Raw genomic sequence first — 20026 nt, 5'->3', positions numbered from 1 at the left:
TTCAGCTTGGTAAAAAATCATTTTATTTTTCCTGGCAAGGTAAAGAGAGAAATGTGATTGTTTTTCTTTCAGAGTCTCAGTGCAGATTTCCACACGCAGCAATCGTTCTCCGCCTCGCCATCCTTCCAATCATCACTTCCTGTCATTACTTTCAGCTCGCTCTTATTTCAAATCATCCAACCAACAAATATTGTCACAAGAAAAAACAAGACGCATGATGAATCCAACGGTTTTATCAGTAAATTTACCAGCAAATTCCTTGCAAAAAAAAAAATAAAATTATAAAAATAGCAAAACAAAAAGTGCATGACAAGCGATAATCCAAATTTAAATTACGCATTTTGCTCGGACAGAATTTAAATGTTGTGAATTTGGTTCTATTCATCAAAGTATCCAAAAATTAGCAATAGCAGCAAAACATAAAAAAAGAACAAACTAAAAAAAAATTTACCTTGTTGTTGTAAAACTATATTTGATATAGTTGTATTTTGTTGGATAATCTGATTGAATCACTAAATACCAAATATCAATATGGCATCAATATTTATCGGTACAAATACATTCATACACACACTCACAAGCGCGCACACATCGTTGGTCACAGTTTACAGGTCAATAGGGGTCCAGGAGTCAAGTGTAAGGTACCTTTAAACAATTAACAACCTATTAACGCGAGAATACACATACGAAATGCGAATTACGAAAAAAATACATGGCAATGACACTAACAAAACACACTTAAAAGCTCCCAACACAGCTACCGTTAAACAAATCACACACACACAACCGAACACATACATAACGCAAGTCATGATCGTTATATTTTGGAGTTTCCGTTCCAGCTCCTTCGCGACGAGACCGAATCTCTCGAAATCACGACGAAGATTAAACTACGGTGTGATTGAAATCTGTAAACTACAATGAGTTTTTTTTTAACAGCGAACACTGACCAAGCCCAGGAAAAAACTACAAGCCAACTACGCAAAAATTGAAGAAACTTCTGAAAATAAACGATTCGGCATAAGAGACGCAAGCAGGGAATCGTGACGACAATCGGACAGAACAACGACGACAAAGCTGATGATGATGATGATGATGAAAACTGAATTCATAGATGCTCCCTTACTAACGATCAAAAACACAAATTCGCGATAGCGCGCTAACCATCTTTTTTTAAAGCCGAGATTGTTCCCGTTTCATCAATAGTAATTATTAAAAAATGAAAAAACGATTCTAGTCTTTCCTAAAGAGTCTCAGTGTTAAAGTCTGAATATGCTAATGCTACGGCGGCGCTGGCCGCTCGTAGTTATTGCAACTTTATGTGCAAGTGTCTCTATGGTCAGTCTGCGTGTGAATGCATTTGATTCTTATGCCTGGGATTAACTTGAGATTTAAAAAAAGTTGTATAACAGTTGCTGTCTAGCTTCCCTCCCTAATCTTAATCTTTTTAGCGATTATTCCCATATAACTGTCTATACCTCCCTCCCGTTTAACCTACCACCTCCCTTACGCTCTCCCTCGGTTACGCTATCTCTCGTCTTCCCTACGTTTTTAGGTTTATTCCCCGTGATTGGGTGCATTCTGCAGTTAACTAGAGGAGTCCCCTCCCCCCTCCCACCCACCCACCCACCCTCATGGACACACAAAGGGCGTGGGATCTGTCCGTCAGGCGGAGCGGCCAATCGCGTCCCTCTCCCCCACGATCAGGGCAGTGCAATACACAGATGGATGAGTTCCCCCCTCCTAAAGGTTCAACTGAAAGAAAAAGAGAGACAAATAAGAGCAATTTTTTTGACCAATATTTTTCTTCTATTCCTTGATCTTTATTAAATTCTTCAATATCACTTTTGTGACTGTGGGAAGCATAAGCAGACCAGTAATCTGCCTGATCAATAATACTATTTTTACCGATATTCACATTTATTTAATGCGTTATCAATTTGACAACATTTTGAATGCAAGCACTTTTATACCTAATCGTTTATAAGTTCTTTAATATTCCATAATCGACTATGGACAAATAAAGGCAACATAAGCAGCAACTGTCAATGATGCTGGACCATGATATATAAGTATTTTTTATTTTTTGTCTGTCAGTTTGACAGATAATTTACTTTTAACACAAATACTTATGTTTATTAAGTTCTTTGATATTGCTATTAAGTGGCATGGGCAAAAAATGCAAAAACAGTCAATTTTTTGACAACAGTAATCGGTTTGACCGATAATTAATTTGTTTTTACCGATATTAAAACTTTAATATTTCATCTTTTAGCATTTTTATATTTCTATTTTAGATGCAATATTATCTCATAGTGATGTACAGACTGAAATTTTCTTGTTCTGCACATCTAATAAATAAATAATCGGCCCTTTAAGAAAAATGTGCGCGCTAATATTAAACAAATGTAAACTTTATGAATATTTGGGACAATTTAGATGGGTAAATGTAATGACATGCATAGTGTAATTTATAATATATATATAATCTCAGGTATATTGATTAGTATTAAACTATGCAAACGAAGAGGGGTGGGATGCACGACTCAAGAGTAACGTTAGCAGCTGAGCTCAAATGATCTGCCATATACTGCAGTTGAGTAGAAACAGCTAGGACAGTGATTCTTTGTCCCAGCACATTATACCATCACAAGACATCAGTGGTCATCACTAACCTGACAGCATGTGCTGTGTGTGAAGCAGAGGGGCGGGGCTACACGCCATAGCATGCAGACAGGCGTTCCTTCAGGATGGGCGGGAACTGCTCTGAGAACTGCTGCCAGTTCTCCTCACCGACCTGGTCCTTGAAACCATGTAGGATCTACACAGAGACACAAAATCTCATTCATCAAACATCAATCTTCTTAATTTCACCGCTATATACAGGCGTAATGTGATGTAACACATCTGAACGCTCATCTGACCTTGTAGAACATGTCCCTCAGGTCATCTTTAGGGCTGACCCAGGAGGCCACCGCATCACAGAAGAAGATGAAGTCCTGAAGGAGAGAGACGGGTGAAAGGAAATGAGTGATGGAGGAGAGACGAACATCACGGTCAATCACAACAGAGTCAGAATATATCAGAACTGACCTGGACCACACCGCCAGGATTCACACCAATCATCACACAGATGCCTCTGAAGGCCGAGTCCTTCTCCTCATTATCTCTGATGTTTCGTAACGACGTGCACCTGCAACAATAAAAACCATCAGTTAAATATTAGCTGAAAATGGAAACATTACAAATTCTTATTGGCAAAAGTTTGGTGCCAGTAATATTTTTTAGGTTTTTGAAACCAGTCTCTATTTGATCAAAAACTCTGTAAAAATCAGTGATATCGTGAAATATTATTACAATTTAAAATAACTGATTTCTGTTTGAATATACAGTAAAATGTAATTTATTCCTGTGATGTACAGCTGTATTTTCAGCATCATTACTCCAGTCTTCAGTGTCACATGATCTTCAGAAATCACTCTAGTATGCCTATTTGAAGTCTAGATGTTTTGACTCACCAGGGTCTGATGAACTGTTGCAACATGGGAGCCACTTCCTGTGGACAGACGTAACCCAGGCGACCAATCGTGATGGCTGTAAGGAGAAGTGGGAGGAGTTAAGGTTTGATTGTTTGTGTGTGAGAAAGGTAAATCAGGGCTCCAGACTAGCACCAGCACCACTAATAACAACAGTAATATGTGCAAAATATACTTTTTATATACAGAAAATATATACATCCACTCCTATTAAATGTACCATTATTTTTCTAACATATGGAAATGACCAACTTCAATAATTATACCTGATTTAATGACAAATCGAAGAAAAGTTTGTGACTTACTTCATACACACACAAAAATCTTTTTTGATGATTTGATATTTTATAATTTCAAAATATAGTGGAAAAAAGTAAAAACTAATGACTAATAAATGCTTGTCTGTTGCGCTCTAAATATAATTGTGATTTGATGTATTTAAAAAAAAAAATCCTAAGTGTTCATCCAATTAAAAATAACATTCAAACTGGATCATCTTAGAGCTTTAAAGTGCTGGAAATAGCTGTGTGAAATGCTTGAAAGTCACTGAAAAGTGCTTGAATTTCTCTTTCAAAATGAATGATGTAATGCATTTGACTATTTCTACCACGACCCAACAGTTATAGTTAGCGTTACTGCTTCTGGAGACGTTGTCAGTTCTGTTTATAACAGATTTCTGCACAGATTTGAATGATTCTCACTAGATCGCACAGTAACCTTATCATTGTGCAGCAAATTCAAACACTTCTCCCTGGATCTCACAGCACTGTTGCATCTGTGTAACAGTGTCGCAAAATCAACTCCCGAGGAAAGCTGTTCTGAGCTCAGACAAGTTTTTTTGCATCGCAATCAGAGCTGATAAACAGTTTAGGGTTGTGCAGCTGAAACAGTGCGATTTAGTTTCGCTCTCAAATGCAACAGAAATGGCAGAGCTTATGAGTTGGACAATGCAGTGGTTGCGCAAGTGTGACACAAATCAATAAAAACACAAAAATCTGTCACATCCGCAGAAAAAATAGTCATAAAATGCAACCATTAGGTCACAGTCTGGAGCCCTGTAAATGTTGATGTGTGGTCAGAGGTCGTACCAGTGTTCTCCAGCAGGGTTTTGGGAGTGTTGGGCCTGTTAATGATCTCCACCAGATGAGGAAGAACCAGAGCCACATACGGCTGCATCTCCACACCTACCACAACACAGTCAGGTCAGAGACAGGTCAGTTCAACCGGACTCAGATCCGTTTCATGTATTCTTGGACATAAATGTAATAAATGTCATATTGAAGTCATTTATCATGATGTGGCGATTCGAGGGAAGTGACAGAGTGAATTGAGATAATACGAATATGAAAAATGCTAATGACGTCAAACAAACATGATTCTGAATCAGTGTGATGATCCTCACCCATCTGCATGCAGATCTCTCCGATGGCCCAGGTTGCGTTGTTACACACAGAGATGAACTCGGGGTTCAGATTCGTCCCCAGGATCGGCATGAACTCGGCTAAACACACATACACAGTTTCAGAGATTAATCTGAATTTATCATGAAGTTAAGGGTGTATCATGCAGGTCAAATGAGCTCGTCTTACCAATGCAGGGTTTGACGTGTGGAAAACAGGCCTTGGTCAGATCACCCAGCAGAGCAAACGAGCTCTGTCTCACCTCAGGCATACTGTCCTACAAACAAGAGTAGAATAAGATAAGCAATTTTATAACAATAATTCAAATAAAATATTTAAATAATATTTACTTATAACCAAGATTAAAAAAACTGGTGTGGAATATAGTAAATACTAAATAAATACTAAATAATAAAAATAAAAAATACTAAATAATAAACTAAACAAATGTATAATGTAGTAAATACTTCAAATAATAATAAATAATTTAACGTTAATAGACATAGTAAAAATGTACAACATACCTACACCAACAATATAAAACAAATATAGTAAACCCTAAAATATAAAAATGCCTATTTAACGCATTATAAGTGTATTTTATAAATATAGTAAATAAATAACGTTAATAATAATAACAGTAAATAAAATAACTTCATAACAATACAAATAAAAAAAACACTAATATTAACATAAAACCTACAATATAAACAATACATTCATTGTATTTTAAATTTAATTCAATAAAAATTGTAAACATTAAATGTTGTTATATTTTTAATACAAAATATCACATTGTAAATACTTGATAGAGTTAAATGTTAAAGTCTCTCACACATTGTACCTGCATACACTGGAACAGCAGGGTCATGATGTTGCTGCGGGCAACCAGCTGGTCCACATGACCCCCGAGACCTTCGGCCAAACCGCTGAGCAGATCCAGAGCCACGATCATGAAGTCCTTATCTGGAGCCTCGTACTGATCCGGCTGCTGGCTGTACATCTACACACACACACACACACACACAGTGGGTTCATGACTGTGCGCTTCACTGATGTTCTTCATGCAGAAGTGCGTGTGTGAGTAAGTGTGTGTCCTCACCATGGCTTGTGCCAGTGTTTTCTGCACCAGAGTAACACATCGCTGATAGACGGGCTCACAGTATGGCAGGAAACCGCTCTGTAACGCCGTAGCCACAGACGACAAACACTACACACACAAACACAGAGTGGACAGGAGTCATTCACAGTCTATTTTCACTTTCAATTACAACTGTTTGATCAAAACCATGTATAATTATGTGTCATGAAAATACAGTCCATTTAAACTGTGAAATGAAGGCTTTCCTTCAGTCCTCACCTCCAGCAGAGGAAACAGGTCTTTATCCTCGTCCTTCAGTTCATTCCACTTCTGGATCAGAGGAGGCATCAGTTTCTGGATGTATTCCTGTTCACACACACGAAACAAGGTCAGTCCACTGATCTCTACACCTACAAGCACGTGCTAATAATATCTAGCTTTTTAAAACTAGCTGTCAAGGGCTAGGGACGAGCAGAGGCACATCGAACCAAAAACGTGTAATTTACCAACCGGGTTTCCATCCAAAGTTGTGAATCTAACTTATATCGGAATATCGCACAAAACATTTGTTTCCATCAAACGAGTCAAAGAGAACAAAACCTACACTTCCTGATAAACTGGCACAATACATCACTAAGAAAAGTAGGAAAAGCTACTGAATATAATATTTTCCTATATAATAAATGACTTGCACCTCAGAACGAGCAGACGAAACACAATGAAAGCGGTCATTGCTTTCGGAGGTGGACGCTGATGTTTGGGAACGCAGTGGTTTAACAGTTCAGGGAGGCAATTATACAGAAATACTGGCATTTCAGAATGACCATAACAATATTTCAGATGCTATGAAATGAGATCGGTCTGCTGGTTATTTAGGATTTACCGTCCGATCATGCAAAGTCACGTGACTTTTTTTGATGTGCTTTGAGGAATTTATTCGCAAAACACATTTCTGTCTCCCATTATTCGGATTAGCCGAAGTCAAAAACCAGCTCAAGCGAGCATAAAAATGTTTTTGCGAATTAAGGCATTTTTATTCAAAATTCAGTGTTTCCATCACTCGACTCGGTTGTGAAGCTACAAAATGTGCAAAAAAGCAAGGTGAGGGAAACCCAGCTACTTATTACTGATTTCCATCATTTTGGCATATATTTTGACAAAAAAAAAGGTATCTTATCCTTTGAGTTGCCCTAATTGCATCTGTGGTTTTTAGAAACATTAAAACAAAATACACTACAATTCAAAAGATAAATTAACGTGACTAAAAGTGACAAACAAAACTAAATGCTTCAAAACAATGCTGCTCTTTTGAACTTTCTATCTATCAAAGAATTAAAGAGAAATTGAACATCGTTTCCACAAAAATATTGAGCAGCACACTTGTTCTCGAGATTGACAATATTAAATGTTTGTGGAGCAGTAAATCAGCATATTATAATGATTTCTGAAGGATCATGTGACACTGAAGACTGGAGGAATGATGCTGAACATTCACAGGAATAAATTATATTTTAAAATACATTGACATAAAACTAACTACATTGTAAATTGTAATAATATTTCTAAATATTACCATTTTGTTATAAGCATTTTCTTTTTCTACTCTCGAAAACATTAAAGTGTCTTGTTAGTGAATGAAGTCTGAAAACGTTTTTTTTTCGGCAGCTGTAGTTACCGGTTGGTTCAGGTGATGTCCGACGGAGTCTGCCAGGGTCCCGATGGCGTCGTACAGGATCAGCAGGTTCTTGTGCTGGTATTTCCCGAACGCAAACACCAGAGTGTCCAGAATGAAACTGAGGTACGGAACCAGCTCCGTACAAGCCTCCTCCTCCAGAGTCGCGAATGCACTGAAAAACACCACACCGTTGTTTTATAACTGGGATTCATTGGGAGATAATTCAGATGTGGATTCCTCTCGAACACTGACCTGCAGGCGGCCTCCTGCACCCTCTTGTTGCCGTCCAGGATGCGTTTGAGCAGCTCTGTCATGAGCGGTTTGAGGTGGGCTTCCGGCGGCTGGCTCACCACCCAGTGTGCGTAGCGGCTGAGCGTCCAGCAGGCGATGGAGCGAACCAGAGCCTTCTTATCACACAGACACTGGATCAGGTGTGGGATGAGCTCGGGGAGGTACGGGACCATACCCTGCATGCAGCCTGACGGACAGAGACAGGACGTGTGAGCACCTAGCATTAAGGTTCTGGAGCTACATGATTTTTAGGTGAACTATTCCTTTAAGTGAGTTCAGTATACACACCTTCGGCGATGGCTCCCAGCACCAGTATCCCAGACTCCTTGATGACCCAGTCCGGGTGGAACAGCAGACCCTTCAGCAGCGGCAGCAGGTGCGGCAACAGGTCGTCCCGAAAGACGTTAGCCAACACGTCCAGCGCCGCCGCAGAGCACTTCCCTACAAACACACAGAAGTATACACACTTCATACACACAGGAGAGCTTTTACAGCAAGCGCGCTCTGATTGGTCGTTTACTCACGCAGGTTCCAGTCGGACAGCGTGTCGTCGTCGTCATCCTCGTCTTCGTCGATGTCCTCTCCTTCCTCCCCTTCTCCTCCCTCGTGCTGCAGCGTGACGGTGCGTGACTTGTGGAAGCGAGGCTTGATGTCCTGCTCGCTGTCAGGAACGTTGTCGTCCTCCTCCACGTCACCCTGAGACACACACACAGAGAGAGAGAGAGAGAGCAGCTGCAGTCAGATTCACCTGGTCTCGTACTGAGCACACACTGCTTATAAATCAGGAGGACTGGGGAACAGAATAGATTTTCTAAAATTTCCAGCTCCAATATCAATTTGCAACAAAAAAAGAATAAAGTAGATCTAGAAATCTCTTTCTATTGAGTTGTCTTCACAGGCTGCATGCAAAAATGAACACGATCAATGTAATCTGATTCACGAACAAACAATTAACTCTTTTGAACTGCTCTTCTGACATGTATGAGTGCAACCAGTGTAGTTCAAATCATAAAAAACAAGCTGGTTCTTTCCAAAAATAGTTAAAAAATATAAAGAATTACTGATTTGAGTAATCAGTCGGAAACCCTTCTCTGTATAATTTAAAGCATTAGCAGAGAGAATTCTCTTTTAAAAGGATAGTTCACCCCAAAATGAAAATTCTGACATTGATCACCCTCATGTAGTCCCAAACTGGTAAGACCTTAGTTTATCTTCAGAACACAAATTAAGATATTTTTGGGGTGAACTAACCCTTTAAATTCAAGATTCCAAATCAGTGTGTCAACTTAAATCAAAACTTTTCAAAATAATTATCAGTCACTGAAATAAAGCAGAAATTAAAATATTACGTAAAAAAAAAAAATTGAAAATGCTAAAATAAAATTACTAGAAGTATAAAAAATATTCAAATTAAAATGGCAATACAACTAAACATAAAAAAAGAAAAGAAAAAATATATATAATTATTATTTATTTTTTTTAAGAAAAACTTTTGAAAGTTGAGCAGTAAAATTAGTTACAAATTAGTGAATAAATAGGGATGCACGATAAATATCAGCTGATATTTAATGCGCATCTCGCCAAAATAATGCACGTGTAGAGATTTACTGCTGATTACAGAACCGGCTTTACTGACAAGATACGCATTAAATATCAGCCGATATTTATCGTGCATCCCCTAGAACTAAGTTAGTAAAACAAACAATTTAAAAAAGCAAAATAGTAGAAAAATTCAACAAATTAATTGCTACATCAAAACTAAACCTGAAAATACAATAAAAGCTAATTCACAATATTAATAAATAGTATAATAGTATATAAATATCACTAAAGTAACAGCTATATATTATATATATATATATATATATATATATATATATATATATATATATATATATATATATTTTTTTTTTTTTTATGATTCGGAATCAAATGCTTGTGAAACAATTGAATGTGTGAATGCAAATTTAACTAATGCAATAAAATTGATTTGATTTAATATCCCTGACTCTTATGGTGACTCACCTTCAGTAAAATGATGTCGATCTCCGAATACTTCATTCCGTTGACCAGGATGGGGATGAGTCTGGAGAAATACATCAACATTAGATCATCTCACTACATCATGAGTTCAGATCAGATCTCTCAGGCCAGAGGCTTCATCGGTGTGTTCAGTTAATGCTCAGATGTGTGATGATGGCCTGCAGTACTCACTGGACCAGGTGTCCTGACAGAGCCTCTTTACAGATGGGCTGCTCCGCCAGAGTCAGCCAGAATTCACAGGCCTCCAGCGACACGTTCTCATCCGCGTCCTGCGTGCGCTGCAGCATGTACTGCAGAAACAGACACAGGACTGATATGAAGCTCCTAAAATACCTTGAAATGACAGCAAGACATCAGATGTTGGTGCTGGTCTCACCTGAATGATGCTGTGCATGTGTGGAATCAGGCGGTCGATCCGGACCTCCAACAGCATGACCAGAGCTCTGCACACGTTCTTCCTCACCTCGCAGTCTTCATCACCCGCCAACGCAAACAGAGACTGAAAACAAAGCACACACAGTACACATGAGCTGAGCCTTCAACACTGAAGGAACTACAAATGCATGGGGCATCGTGAGCCGGATTGTAGTTGTGTTCATGACATACTAGGCTGCTGAAAAGTTTGCTTTCATGAAAAAACTACAAGCGTGATTTGGCTAAGTTTGTGTGTATCTGAACCCTTTCCAACAATGACTATGATTTTGAGGGACTCATATGCAACTATTAAAGAAGGTTCAAACGCTCACTGATGCTCCAGAAGGAGAAACCATGCTTTAAGTTTTGGATTTTAAAGATCATGGTAAATTTGAATTATTTTGGCTTCTGGGAAACCCCTTCTGTATCCTCTGAAGGGTAGTACAAAATGAAAAAAAATGTATGATATTTAGGCAAAATAAGATGTAATACATCTCCATTCTGTTCAAAAGTTTTCACCCCCCTGCTGTAAATGCATGGTTTTTCCTTCTGGAGCATCAGCGAGCGTTTGAAGCTTCTGTAATAGTTGCATATGAGTCCCTCGCTTGTCCTCAGTGTGAAAATATGGATCTCAAAATCATACAGTCATTGTTGAAAAGGGTTCAAATACACAAAAGATGGAGGAAAACCAAAGAATTTGTGGGAGCTGAAGGATGTATCTGAAGAACAGCAGAAAGTTTCACTGTTCAGGACAAACAAGGGACTCGTGAACAACTATTACTAAACTAAATAAAAAAGCATAGCTTTGAATCGTTCAGGTAACAACACAGTATTCAGAAACTTTTGAACGTGGTCAGTTTTATAAATTCAACTATTTTCTCTTGTGTTACTATATGTTAACATTTTATGAGAAAAATGTATTATTCAGGTCAGTACTAAATAAACAATAACATGCATTTTGTATGATCCCTCATTCTTAACATTTTGCAGGTTCTGGACATTTGACCTAAACTCAATATGCACAAAAATATTAAAAAACAGAATTATATTTAAAAGAACTGTGCACTATACTGTGCAATTTACTGCTCACAAATTTAAAGTTGCAATTAGTGCACACAATTAATCACTGTTTGCTGGAGGTCAGCTCACCTCTATGAATGTGTCGATGTTGTCCATGAGAGCCTGAGCCCTGCCAATAATGAACTGATTCACACACGCTATGGCATGAGACCTACAGAGAGAGTGAATCAACACGATGTTACTCATTATCAAACACAGACAGTGCATCAGTGTGTGTGTGGTTCTTCACCTGATCTTGGGGCTGCAGTGTTTGAAGAACTGCAGGAATTTGGGGATCATGATGTTGAGGGGTCGATTCAGAGCGTCACTGTCCAGCAGTTCAGACGAGTCCTCACAGATCTTCTGCAGCGCACCGAAAGAACCCTGTACACACACACACACACATATTTCGGTCAGAAATCACACTGCATTATGGGTTTATAATAGTTAGAGGAAGAATATTAGTACAGACTGAAACAACTGTTAGAGTGCAATGATAATTTCATGAAGATTGGCTTGGGAATTTGGAGTATGTTTGGTCACGCCCATCGTTTAAGTGAGATTTTATAACCATCTAAATAATACTACATGGATAATTATTGATCTAGGTAGTCCAGAGACTACACAAGTTCACTAGTTTTGTTAAGGTTGATCAAAAAAAAACTAAGATTAGTAATTTATTTTATTAAGAAAATTTAGTTAATAAATCGCTATATATTTTTTTTCAATAACTGTGATATGATTCTGATATTTTGAAATAAATTACCAGTGTTTCGCATACATTGATTTATTTGTGGCGGCCAACCATGAATGCATCTTAAAATCGCACACCTGTAATTACCTGTATGATAATTAGCTGATAATAACTGTGGAACACACGACACTATTTATATTTATATACACATACACTTATTTATCTAACACACATACTGAGCATACACTTACATTTTTTGCACATGATATACCTGTGCATACATAATGCTCATTGTAATATACCTGCCATACATTGTCAAATTGTATATCGTCAATCCTTACCTAACTATTTGTATTTTTTTAGTATTTTTTATTCCTTAGTGTTTTTTGTTCTGTCGGTGTCATTCTGTTGCACTGCGGAGCTTCTGTCACGAAAACAAATTCCTCGTATGTGTGAACATACCTGGCAATAAAACTCATTCTGATTCTGATATCAACTAGTATTGTAATTTCTCTACTGTAGTCTAAAATAATTTACCAATGAAAACTCATTTTCAAGTGCAAATATTTTACAATGTTTGACTATTGCTGTCATAAGAATAACAATAAGATCAAACTGTTGTTATTATTAATACAAGCCGATTTGTCTGTCTTCCTAAAACACCAGTGAGGATGTAATTTAGACTCAGTACACCACAAATTAAGAGGACTGAGTACGCTTTGAAGTTAGGAACAAGTCAATTCAATGACTTCTCCTGACTTACGTTTTCTTAAGAACATGAGTTGTGCTCTTAATTCTGAACTCTCAGAGTGCATTCGATAGAAGAATTTAACTTTAAAATGTACAAAATTGTCTTAATTTGTCTTTTTTTTAATATATACATTGCAACAAATACCGTACCGTGGACTTCATACCGACATATTATCGTATCATGAGAATTTGATATCGTTACATCCCTAGAAAATACTGAAATCAGTACGCACACTGTATTCAAAGTTAAAGTATCATGATGTTATTCAACAGAATATGGAGATAACACTGTATTTTATTCCTTTTTTATTATTGTTATATTGGTGCATATTAAAGAAATGATTCAATATTCTTTTTAAAATGGGTGTTGGGTCAGCAGTGTGAGCGTGGTTAAAGCGTCCTCAGAGTTGAGCGTGTGTTGTACCTCGCAGGTGTTGTAATCCTCCGAGTTGAGGAGGTTGCAGAGTTGAGGCAGCAGTTCAGGCCATGTCTGCAGCTCCCCTTTAGACGCGATAGTAGTGATGAGAATACCTACAGACACAAACACAACACACAGCTGAATGAGACCATGGAGACTTCTGTGACTTTATAATCAGCTCAAAGCATCTAAATCAGAGCTCTGTAGAGGATCGCTCCACATCTATTATTACGGTGTGACCCGCTCAACCCCGGGTTCAGACTGACCGATGGTGGCGCGGATGAGCGGCGACGGGTCTCCGATGTTGTTGAGACACTCTCTCTTGATGAAGTCGGCCACGGTCGGAGGGAAGTTCTGGTAGTGAGCCTTCACGTTGTTCTTGAGGATCAGGCCGCTCAGAGAACGGGTCGGCTCGTCTGCAGAGATACACAGAGACGTGCCTTCAGACGAGAGACAGGAGAGCGTGAGACACACTGCTCATGATGGGATACTACAGACCTTCAGATTTGAGACTGGTGAGGACGAAGATGAGATAGTTGTTGAAGTCAGGATACTGATTCAGCTGCTCCAGTTTCTAATGAGAGAGTCAGGAAAACATCAGGGTAAAATCAGAGATCTTTAATAAAGATCATTTAGTAATATGAATACCCTTCAGAAACACTATTATGTTGCCTATAAACTATGCAAGTAGATTAGATGATGAAGTTTGATTCATTTTCTTGAATGAGACAGTCAGATTAAATCAATAAATCACTTCCAAGACTCTGATTAAACAAATCATCTTCAGATTTACAATCCTCTGCATCGCATTTTAGGTTTTAAAATGTTTTAGGGAACAAATATTGTGGTAAATACTGCTGTAAGTTACAATAAATTTGTATATCGTTATAGTACTATAGTAAAAGTATCTTCTGCTCATCAAGTCTGCATTTATTTAGATCAAAAACACTAATATTGTAAAATATTTTAACGCAACCATTTTACAATTATCATCATATTTTAAAATATAATTTATTCCTGTGATCAAAGCTGAATTTTCAGCATAATTACTCCAGTCTTCAGGGTCACATGATCCTTCAGAAATCAGTATAATATGATGATTTGCTGCTCAAGAAACATTTATGCTTATTGTAAATGTGAAAAAAACAAAAAAAACAGTTGAGCTGCTTCATATTTTTTTGTGGAAAATGTGATATTGCTTTTTTCAGCATTCTTTGATGAACATTAACTTCTTTACCATCACTTTTAATGTGTACATGCTAAATTAAAGTTTGTAATTAATTTTAAACAAAACAGATCATACTCGAGCGTATGACCCTTCACTACAGCATACCAAATAAAAGCTGCCAACACAGACACTAAAAACACTACAGTATATTTGTGTGGTAACCTGGATAAATAAGTGTTAAAGACATAAGCGATGATAATGATAGTGTAATATACCTCTTGGACGGCTCTCTGTGTGGCCGTATCTGGAGACTGAGAGTCCTTCAGCAGCTGTAGCACCTGCTGTAAACCCTGTTCATCCGGCTGCCACTCCATCCTGACACACACACACACACACACACACACACACAGAGAGAGAGAGAGGACAAGTGAGTGCACTACATCACCACACACGCGCCCTCCTGGCCATCACTGCTTTCTTGTCACACTTTTAGGAAGAACAAACTGAATGACACACATAACTCTCATCGACAGACACATGCATTCAGAACAAATCCCCGGTTTAAAACACGTTTAGCGGCTGAAGCCTGGCTAATCCAGCGCGAGCACCTGGACGCCAGCTTCATCTGATCTTCTTTAGTGGCATCGACAAGAGTGTGAATGTGTGAGCGTCTGACGTACGTGTGGGCCGTGTGTGTGAAAATGTGTATTTCTTCAGTGGCTCAGAGAGATGCTTGGGTTTCATTCAATATCAATTGTTTCATTGCACATGCTACCATTTCTTCTACACAACATTTTAAAGTAATTTGACGATGTCAGCACCAACCAAACCTGAAAACCTGTTCACCAGCATGATTTAAACTGTTTTAATGGAAGAACATTTAATCGTTTGAACATTATATCACACATAGAAATAGCACGGGAATATTACAAAATCACTCAAATTCAAATGACTAAAACTTTACAAAGTTACAAAGTAAGTGTACTTATTTTTTAGTCCATTAGTGAGTTTGTATAAATACTATCCATGTGAGTTATCGACATATCTATCAATCTATATATACACATATACATAGTTAGTTAATTTGATATGTGTGCATACATATGTGACCCTGAAACACAAAACCAGACTTAAGATATATTTGTAGAAATAGTCAACAATACATTGTATGGGTCAAAATTATAGATTTATCTTTAATGCCAAAAATCGCTAGGTTATTAAATAAAGACCAGGTTCTGAGAAGATATTTTGTAAATTTCCTACTGTAAATATATCAAAACATAATTTTTGATTTGTAATATGCATTGCTAAAGACTTAATTTGGGCAACTTTAAAGGTGATTTTCTCAAGATGTTCTCTTTTTTTTGCACCCTTATGTTTTTATATAGCTGGCTCTCAAAAAATGATTGTCCTTTCATAATCCTAAAAATATTATACTAATAATATTTATTATTTATTCTGCTTTCAGATGATGTATAAATCTCAGTTTTGAAAATGTGATGGGTTTTGTGGTCCTGTGGTTACACATATACACATAAAATATTATAAATATACACACATTTGACTGAGTAGTGTGTACGTTTGAGCACGGTGTGAAGATGTGTGTGTGTGTGTACATGTATTTGTGAGTGTGTGGTGTTATGTATAATCTCTGTGTGTGTAGGCCGTGTGTGTGTTTATGCAGACTGGTTTAACCCAGTTCCCCAGCTCACATCAGATGAGTTAACCGATCACACATTAAATAAAACGCATCAAACCCGTTATATGTGCGTGATGAGTGTATAATGACGCTGAATGAACACACACACAGACGCTTGTGTAGCCGTTAGCTGCGGTGCTAACCCGCCAAACGCTCTCACCTTCAGTCACTGTCTGTCTCACTCTGTGTGTTTGTGTCTGGGTGTATCTCTCAAGCGCTGATAGCCGTCGGTTCGCGGTAACGGATGGCTCGCCGCGGGATTCTGCAGGATTTCTGTGGGATTTAATCGGCGTCTTTGCTGTTATTCTTCTCTCACCGGCGGCGCCTGATGCATGGCGGACGCGTTAATCGCGCGGTGTGAATCTGAGCGGCTTCCGTACCGTGACGGTGACGTCATGTCTCATTAACAAAAACGAAATGAAACTCTAATACTGACCTTAGGGTTTTATTTAAAGAAAAATCTAGACATATTGACTAACACATATTATGTGCCCTCTATATTTAATGAACGAAGGTTTATGATAGATATAACTTAATTTCAGAGTATGTAATGCACACTGTGACCTGTAGATGGAGACATATAACGGGTCACTCAGGTGCACGAGCCTCCCTCGAAGCGTCATCAGATGGAGCTCTGCAGCGCTGGTTACTTATAAGTCAACCTATTTAAATGTAGTAATCTTTGCATAATGACAGGAAACACTGACAACTAAAAATGCCTTCGAAAGCATTTACATAAACCTATCAAATAAGAAATAAAACAACATGGAAATAAACATGTGTCCTATTCTGTGTCCTAAACTCCTGAAGCATTTGTGTCTCATATTTTACAGCAATTTAGGAAGAAAATCTATTAAATCTCTCTCTCTGTGTGTGTTAATTCCAGATGTAACTCCCCTTTGTAATCATACAGTTACATTTATTTTGTAATTAAATTACAATTGCATTCAATATATTGCAATATATTGCATAACATTTCAGTTGCATGTGACTACTTACTCCCCAACACTCATACTATGGTATGTTGATATACCACAATAATTTGTGATTATTACCATATTCATACATATTTGCATGCAGGGTGCAATTTGTGAACAAGGGAGGTTTGTTTAGAATCTGTAAACTTTATATTAAAATAATTTGAATAACCATGTGACCCCAAACTCTATCGCAATCAAACCTTTATTCAAATGTGCAGTTATTAAATCAGTAACCACACAAGAGAATCAGAAGATCAGAGATGAGCAGCTTCTGAATAGACTGACAAACAGCTCTCTTCGCTTTTGCTAAAATTAGCCATTTCTACATCACTGACACACATATATGTCAATATTTCATAGGAATAAACTTCAACAACCGCTCCCCCTTCATTGTTCAGGTTGGCGTGAATGAGGGGCGAGGAACGGCTTGAAATGGGGTCACACAGTCCTTTAACACAATGAGCTGATTTCACTCTTACTGCAGCCCTATTTACAGCAGGCATTGGACAGTCCGACCACCACGCCCCGCCCCTTCCTGTCTGACGAGGGCGAGGCCTCCAGCACTTCCTCTGAGATGAACACAGGGTCCTCCGGGCCCTCTCCCGTCCAGACATGGGCCTCTGCGTCAGGACGGGGTCTGTATGACAGTCCAGGGACGATGGGGTCCTGAGCGGAGAGCAGATCACTGGAGAGGTCACCTGATCAGAGAACAGCACCACACAAATACGTCACGCACTGTTACTGTGAGTGATTCAAACCACAGCACGTCTCTGCTCACGCAAGTGAATGGATCCTCTGGGTCTCATCGAAGATGGGTGGCTGTTATTTTATTAAGTGGTCAGACTTTTGATTTGTCACCTGGTAGATGATCAAATGGGCGAGAATCCCCACAAATGTACACTGAATGATAAACCTCAGCCACAGAGACCAAAATATGACAGACCTACCAACCACCCCAAACAACCTAGCAACTGCATAGCAACACCCTGCCAACCAGCAGCATCATGTCAGTCAGATAATTGTACACACACACACACACATTATTAATAATTATATTAAGGTTTTATTTATTATATATATGTACACATATGTGAATATACAACATTAAAATAAATTACAATGTAATGAATAACAATTTAATTACGTAATTATTATTATCAAATAAATAGTATATGTTTTATTGTCTAAAAATCATGTAGTTATTGTATAGTTGTTTTTTATATAGTTGTTTTTTATATTTTTATATTATTTAGTATTTTATTTATTTTTAAGAAAAAGGTGAATTTTTAATTCCTTTTTTTAAGAACTTATATAAAAATGGGTTTGCGGATTACATGAAGTTCAATTTGCCCTCTGTGTGTATTATCAAAAATAATATAAATAAAAATAATTAAATGCCATGTGTTTAATTTGCCCTCTAAATGTATGGCTATTATCAATAATAATAATAATTATTATTATTATTGGTATTATTAAATAAATATGTTAAATAAATTATTAAATAAAATATATATATATATATATATATATATATATATATATATATATATATATATATATATATATATATATATATATATATATATATATATATATATATATATATATATATATATATATATATATATATAAATTAAAATGTATGTTTTTACTGTTGTAGCCTAATAGTAATTTAGTTATTATTGTGTCAACCTATATGCAAAAGTACAATTAAATAAATTGTTTATAAATGTAAGTTGTATTGAAGCTATGAAAGAAAAATTTGGTTCCTCTAAATGTGTGTGTATTGTATTGGAATAAACGAATATACAGTACACAACACAACTCCTGTAGTTTTTTGCTTATGTCTGTGTCATACCTGAAACATCCAGAGACCTCCTCCACCGCGAGCCTCCGCAGGTGAAGATGACCGCCCTGATGAACTCTCTGCCGTACATTGGCTGTCCGTCCGTGGCCCAGCAGGCCGAACGTGTCATGATTCTTCCCTCGTGTTCTTGATTTTCTTTAGTCTTGAGGCAGGATCATGACAGGCCCGTGTTTTGTGTGAAAGCACATGGCCTTGTCTTTGGGTCATGTGCTTGTGTTGCATCAGTTCCTTGCCCTGCCCCCTTGTTGTCCTCGTTTTGTCATTATTGTTTTACCTGTGTCACCTGTTATGTTATCATTAGTCTCCCTATTTCAATCCCCTTGTGTTCGCTGTCTAGTGCGGTTCATTGTTACACTTTGACAAAATGTTGTGAGACCTGTGGATTGTATAGCTGTCGTGTCAGTACCAGAGTGAAGAGTCTTGTGTTTTATTGTTTGTTTCTAATCTAAGTCTTGTTAAGTTATTTGTCCATTTCCTAGTTGTTGTTTTCCCCCTCGTGGGTTTTGTTTTCCCCTTTTTGTCATTAATAAGCCTTGTGTGTAGTGCATTCTGTCTGCGCCTGAGTTCATCCCCGCACCCTTCGTGACAGACCGAGAGAACTGCAGCTTTACACATCACCACCACAGAGACGAGAGATGTTTCCCAGTGCTCCTTGTTGGTCAGAAAGATAATGTAACCTCCTGTTGCCCTTCTGTGGCTTTTATAGTGTCTCATGGAGCCTGTGCAGCTGTGCGTCAGTCAGATGGACCGTGATGATGGCAGGGCAGAGACCTTTAGGAAGACAAAGGCCTCTATAATGAACCTGTGTACCTCTGAGGAGGTGATGTTGAGTGAAGTGACCCAATCTCATCACTCCTGACCTTTTTGTTGTCACACACTCTGTCTAATCGCACAAAATGTGGAAAGAATCATGAAGTTGTACACTCACACTGACACAAACGCTGCACTTTT

At 37.8% G+C, this 20026-nt stretch overlaps 2 protein-coding genes across 3 annotated transcripts; both read right to left on the bottom strand.

Annotated features, from left to right (window-relative positions):
• LOC113097616 (transportin-2-like) lies at nucleotides 1-16607 on the bottom strand. Of its 2 annotated transcripts, none has more exons than XM_026262883.1 (25): nucleotides 16389-16607; nucleotides 14805-14904; nucleotides 13860-13935; nucleotides 13628-13777; nucleotides 13368-13474; nucleotides 11750-11883; nucleotides 11590-11671; nucleotides 10403-10525; nucleotides 10198-10316; nucleotides 10009-10069; nucleotides 8508-8679; nucleotides 8272-8424; nucleotides 7945-8170; nucleotides 7693-7864; nucleotides 6297-6383; nucleotides 6039-6146; nucleotides 5772-5939; nucleotides 5126-5213; nucleotides 4939-5037; nucleotides 4625-4720; nucleotides 3519-3594; nucleotides 3094-3193; nucleotides 2925-2999; nucleotides 2676-2821; nucleotides 1-1755 (listed from the first exon to the last, which is right to left on the bottom strand). In XM_026262883.1, the coding sequence occupies exons 2-24, from the start codon at nucleotides 14901-14903 to the stop codon at nucleotides 2714-2716; spliced, it is 2679 nt and encodes an 892-aa protein (XP_026118668.1). In that variant the 5' UTR covers nucleotide 14904; nucleotides 16389-16607; the 3' UTR covers nucleotides 1-1755; nucleotides 2676-2713. The 2 variants fall into 2 exon arrangements, with proteins under 2 accessions (XP_026118668.1, XP_026118669.1); XM_026262884.1 differs by having other exon boundaries at nucleotides 5781-5939.
• A 708-nt stretch (nucleotides 16608-17315) lies between these two features.
• LOC113097608 (relaxin-3-like) lies at nucleotides 17316-19485 on the bottom strand. Its single transcript, XM_026262871.1, has 2 exons — nucleotides 19067-19485; nucleotides 17316-17906 (listed from the first exon to the last, which is right to left on the bottom strand). The coding sequence occupies exons 1-2, from the start codon at nucleotides 19182-19184 to the stop codon at nucleotides 17695-17697; spliced, it is 330 nt and encodes a 109-aa protein (XP_026118656.1). The 5' UTR covers nucleotides 19185-19485; the 3' UTR covers nucleotides 17316-17694.
• Between the last annotated feature and the right edge of the window lie 541 nt (nucleotides 19486-20026).

The sequence above is a fragment of the Carassius auratus genome, unplaced genomic scaffold (genome assembly GCF_003368295.1).
Source record: "Carassius auratus strain Wakin unplaced genomic scaffold, ASM336829v1 scaf_tig00216332, whole genome shotgun sequence".
Classification (NCBI taxonomy): Eukaryota; Metazoa; Chordata; class Actinopteri; order Cypriniformes; family Cyprinidae; genus Carassius; species Carassius auratus.
The sequence above is the reverse complement of the archived record's forward strand: the minus strand, read 5'-3'. Positions and strand labels throughout refer to the sequence as shown.

What these genes read in the sequence shown, in the direction of transcription:
- LOC113097616 (XM_026262883.1), bottom strand. Translation starts at nt 14,903, where the DNA reads ATGGAGTGGCAGCCGGATGAACAGGGTTTACAGCAGGTGCTACAGCTG. An exon ending in CACCAGTCTCAAATCTGAAG is followed by an intron (nt 13,778 to 13,859) that starts GTCTGTAGTATC and finishes GTATCTCTGCAG; the next exon opens with ACGAGCCGACCCGTTCTCTG. An exon ending in AAACACTGGCACAAGCCATG is followed by an intron (nt 5,940 to 6,038) that starts GTGAGGACACAC and finishes GTGTGTGTGTAG; the next exon opens with ATGTACAGCCAGCAGCCGGA.
- LOC113097608 (XM_026262871.1), bottom strand. Translation starts at nt 19,184, where the DNA reads ATGACACGTTCGGCCTGCTGGGCCACGGACGGACAGCCAATGTACGGC. An exon ending in GAGGTCTCTGGATGTTTCAG is followed by an intron (nt 17,907 to 19,066) that starts GTATGACACAGA and finishes TTCTCTGATCAG; the next exon opens with GTGACCTCTCCAGTGATCTG.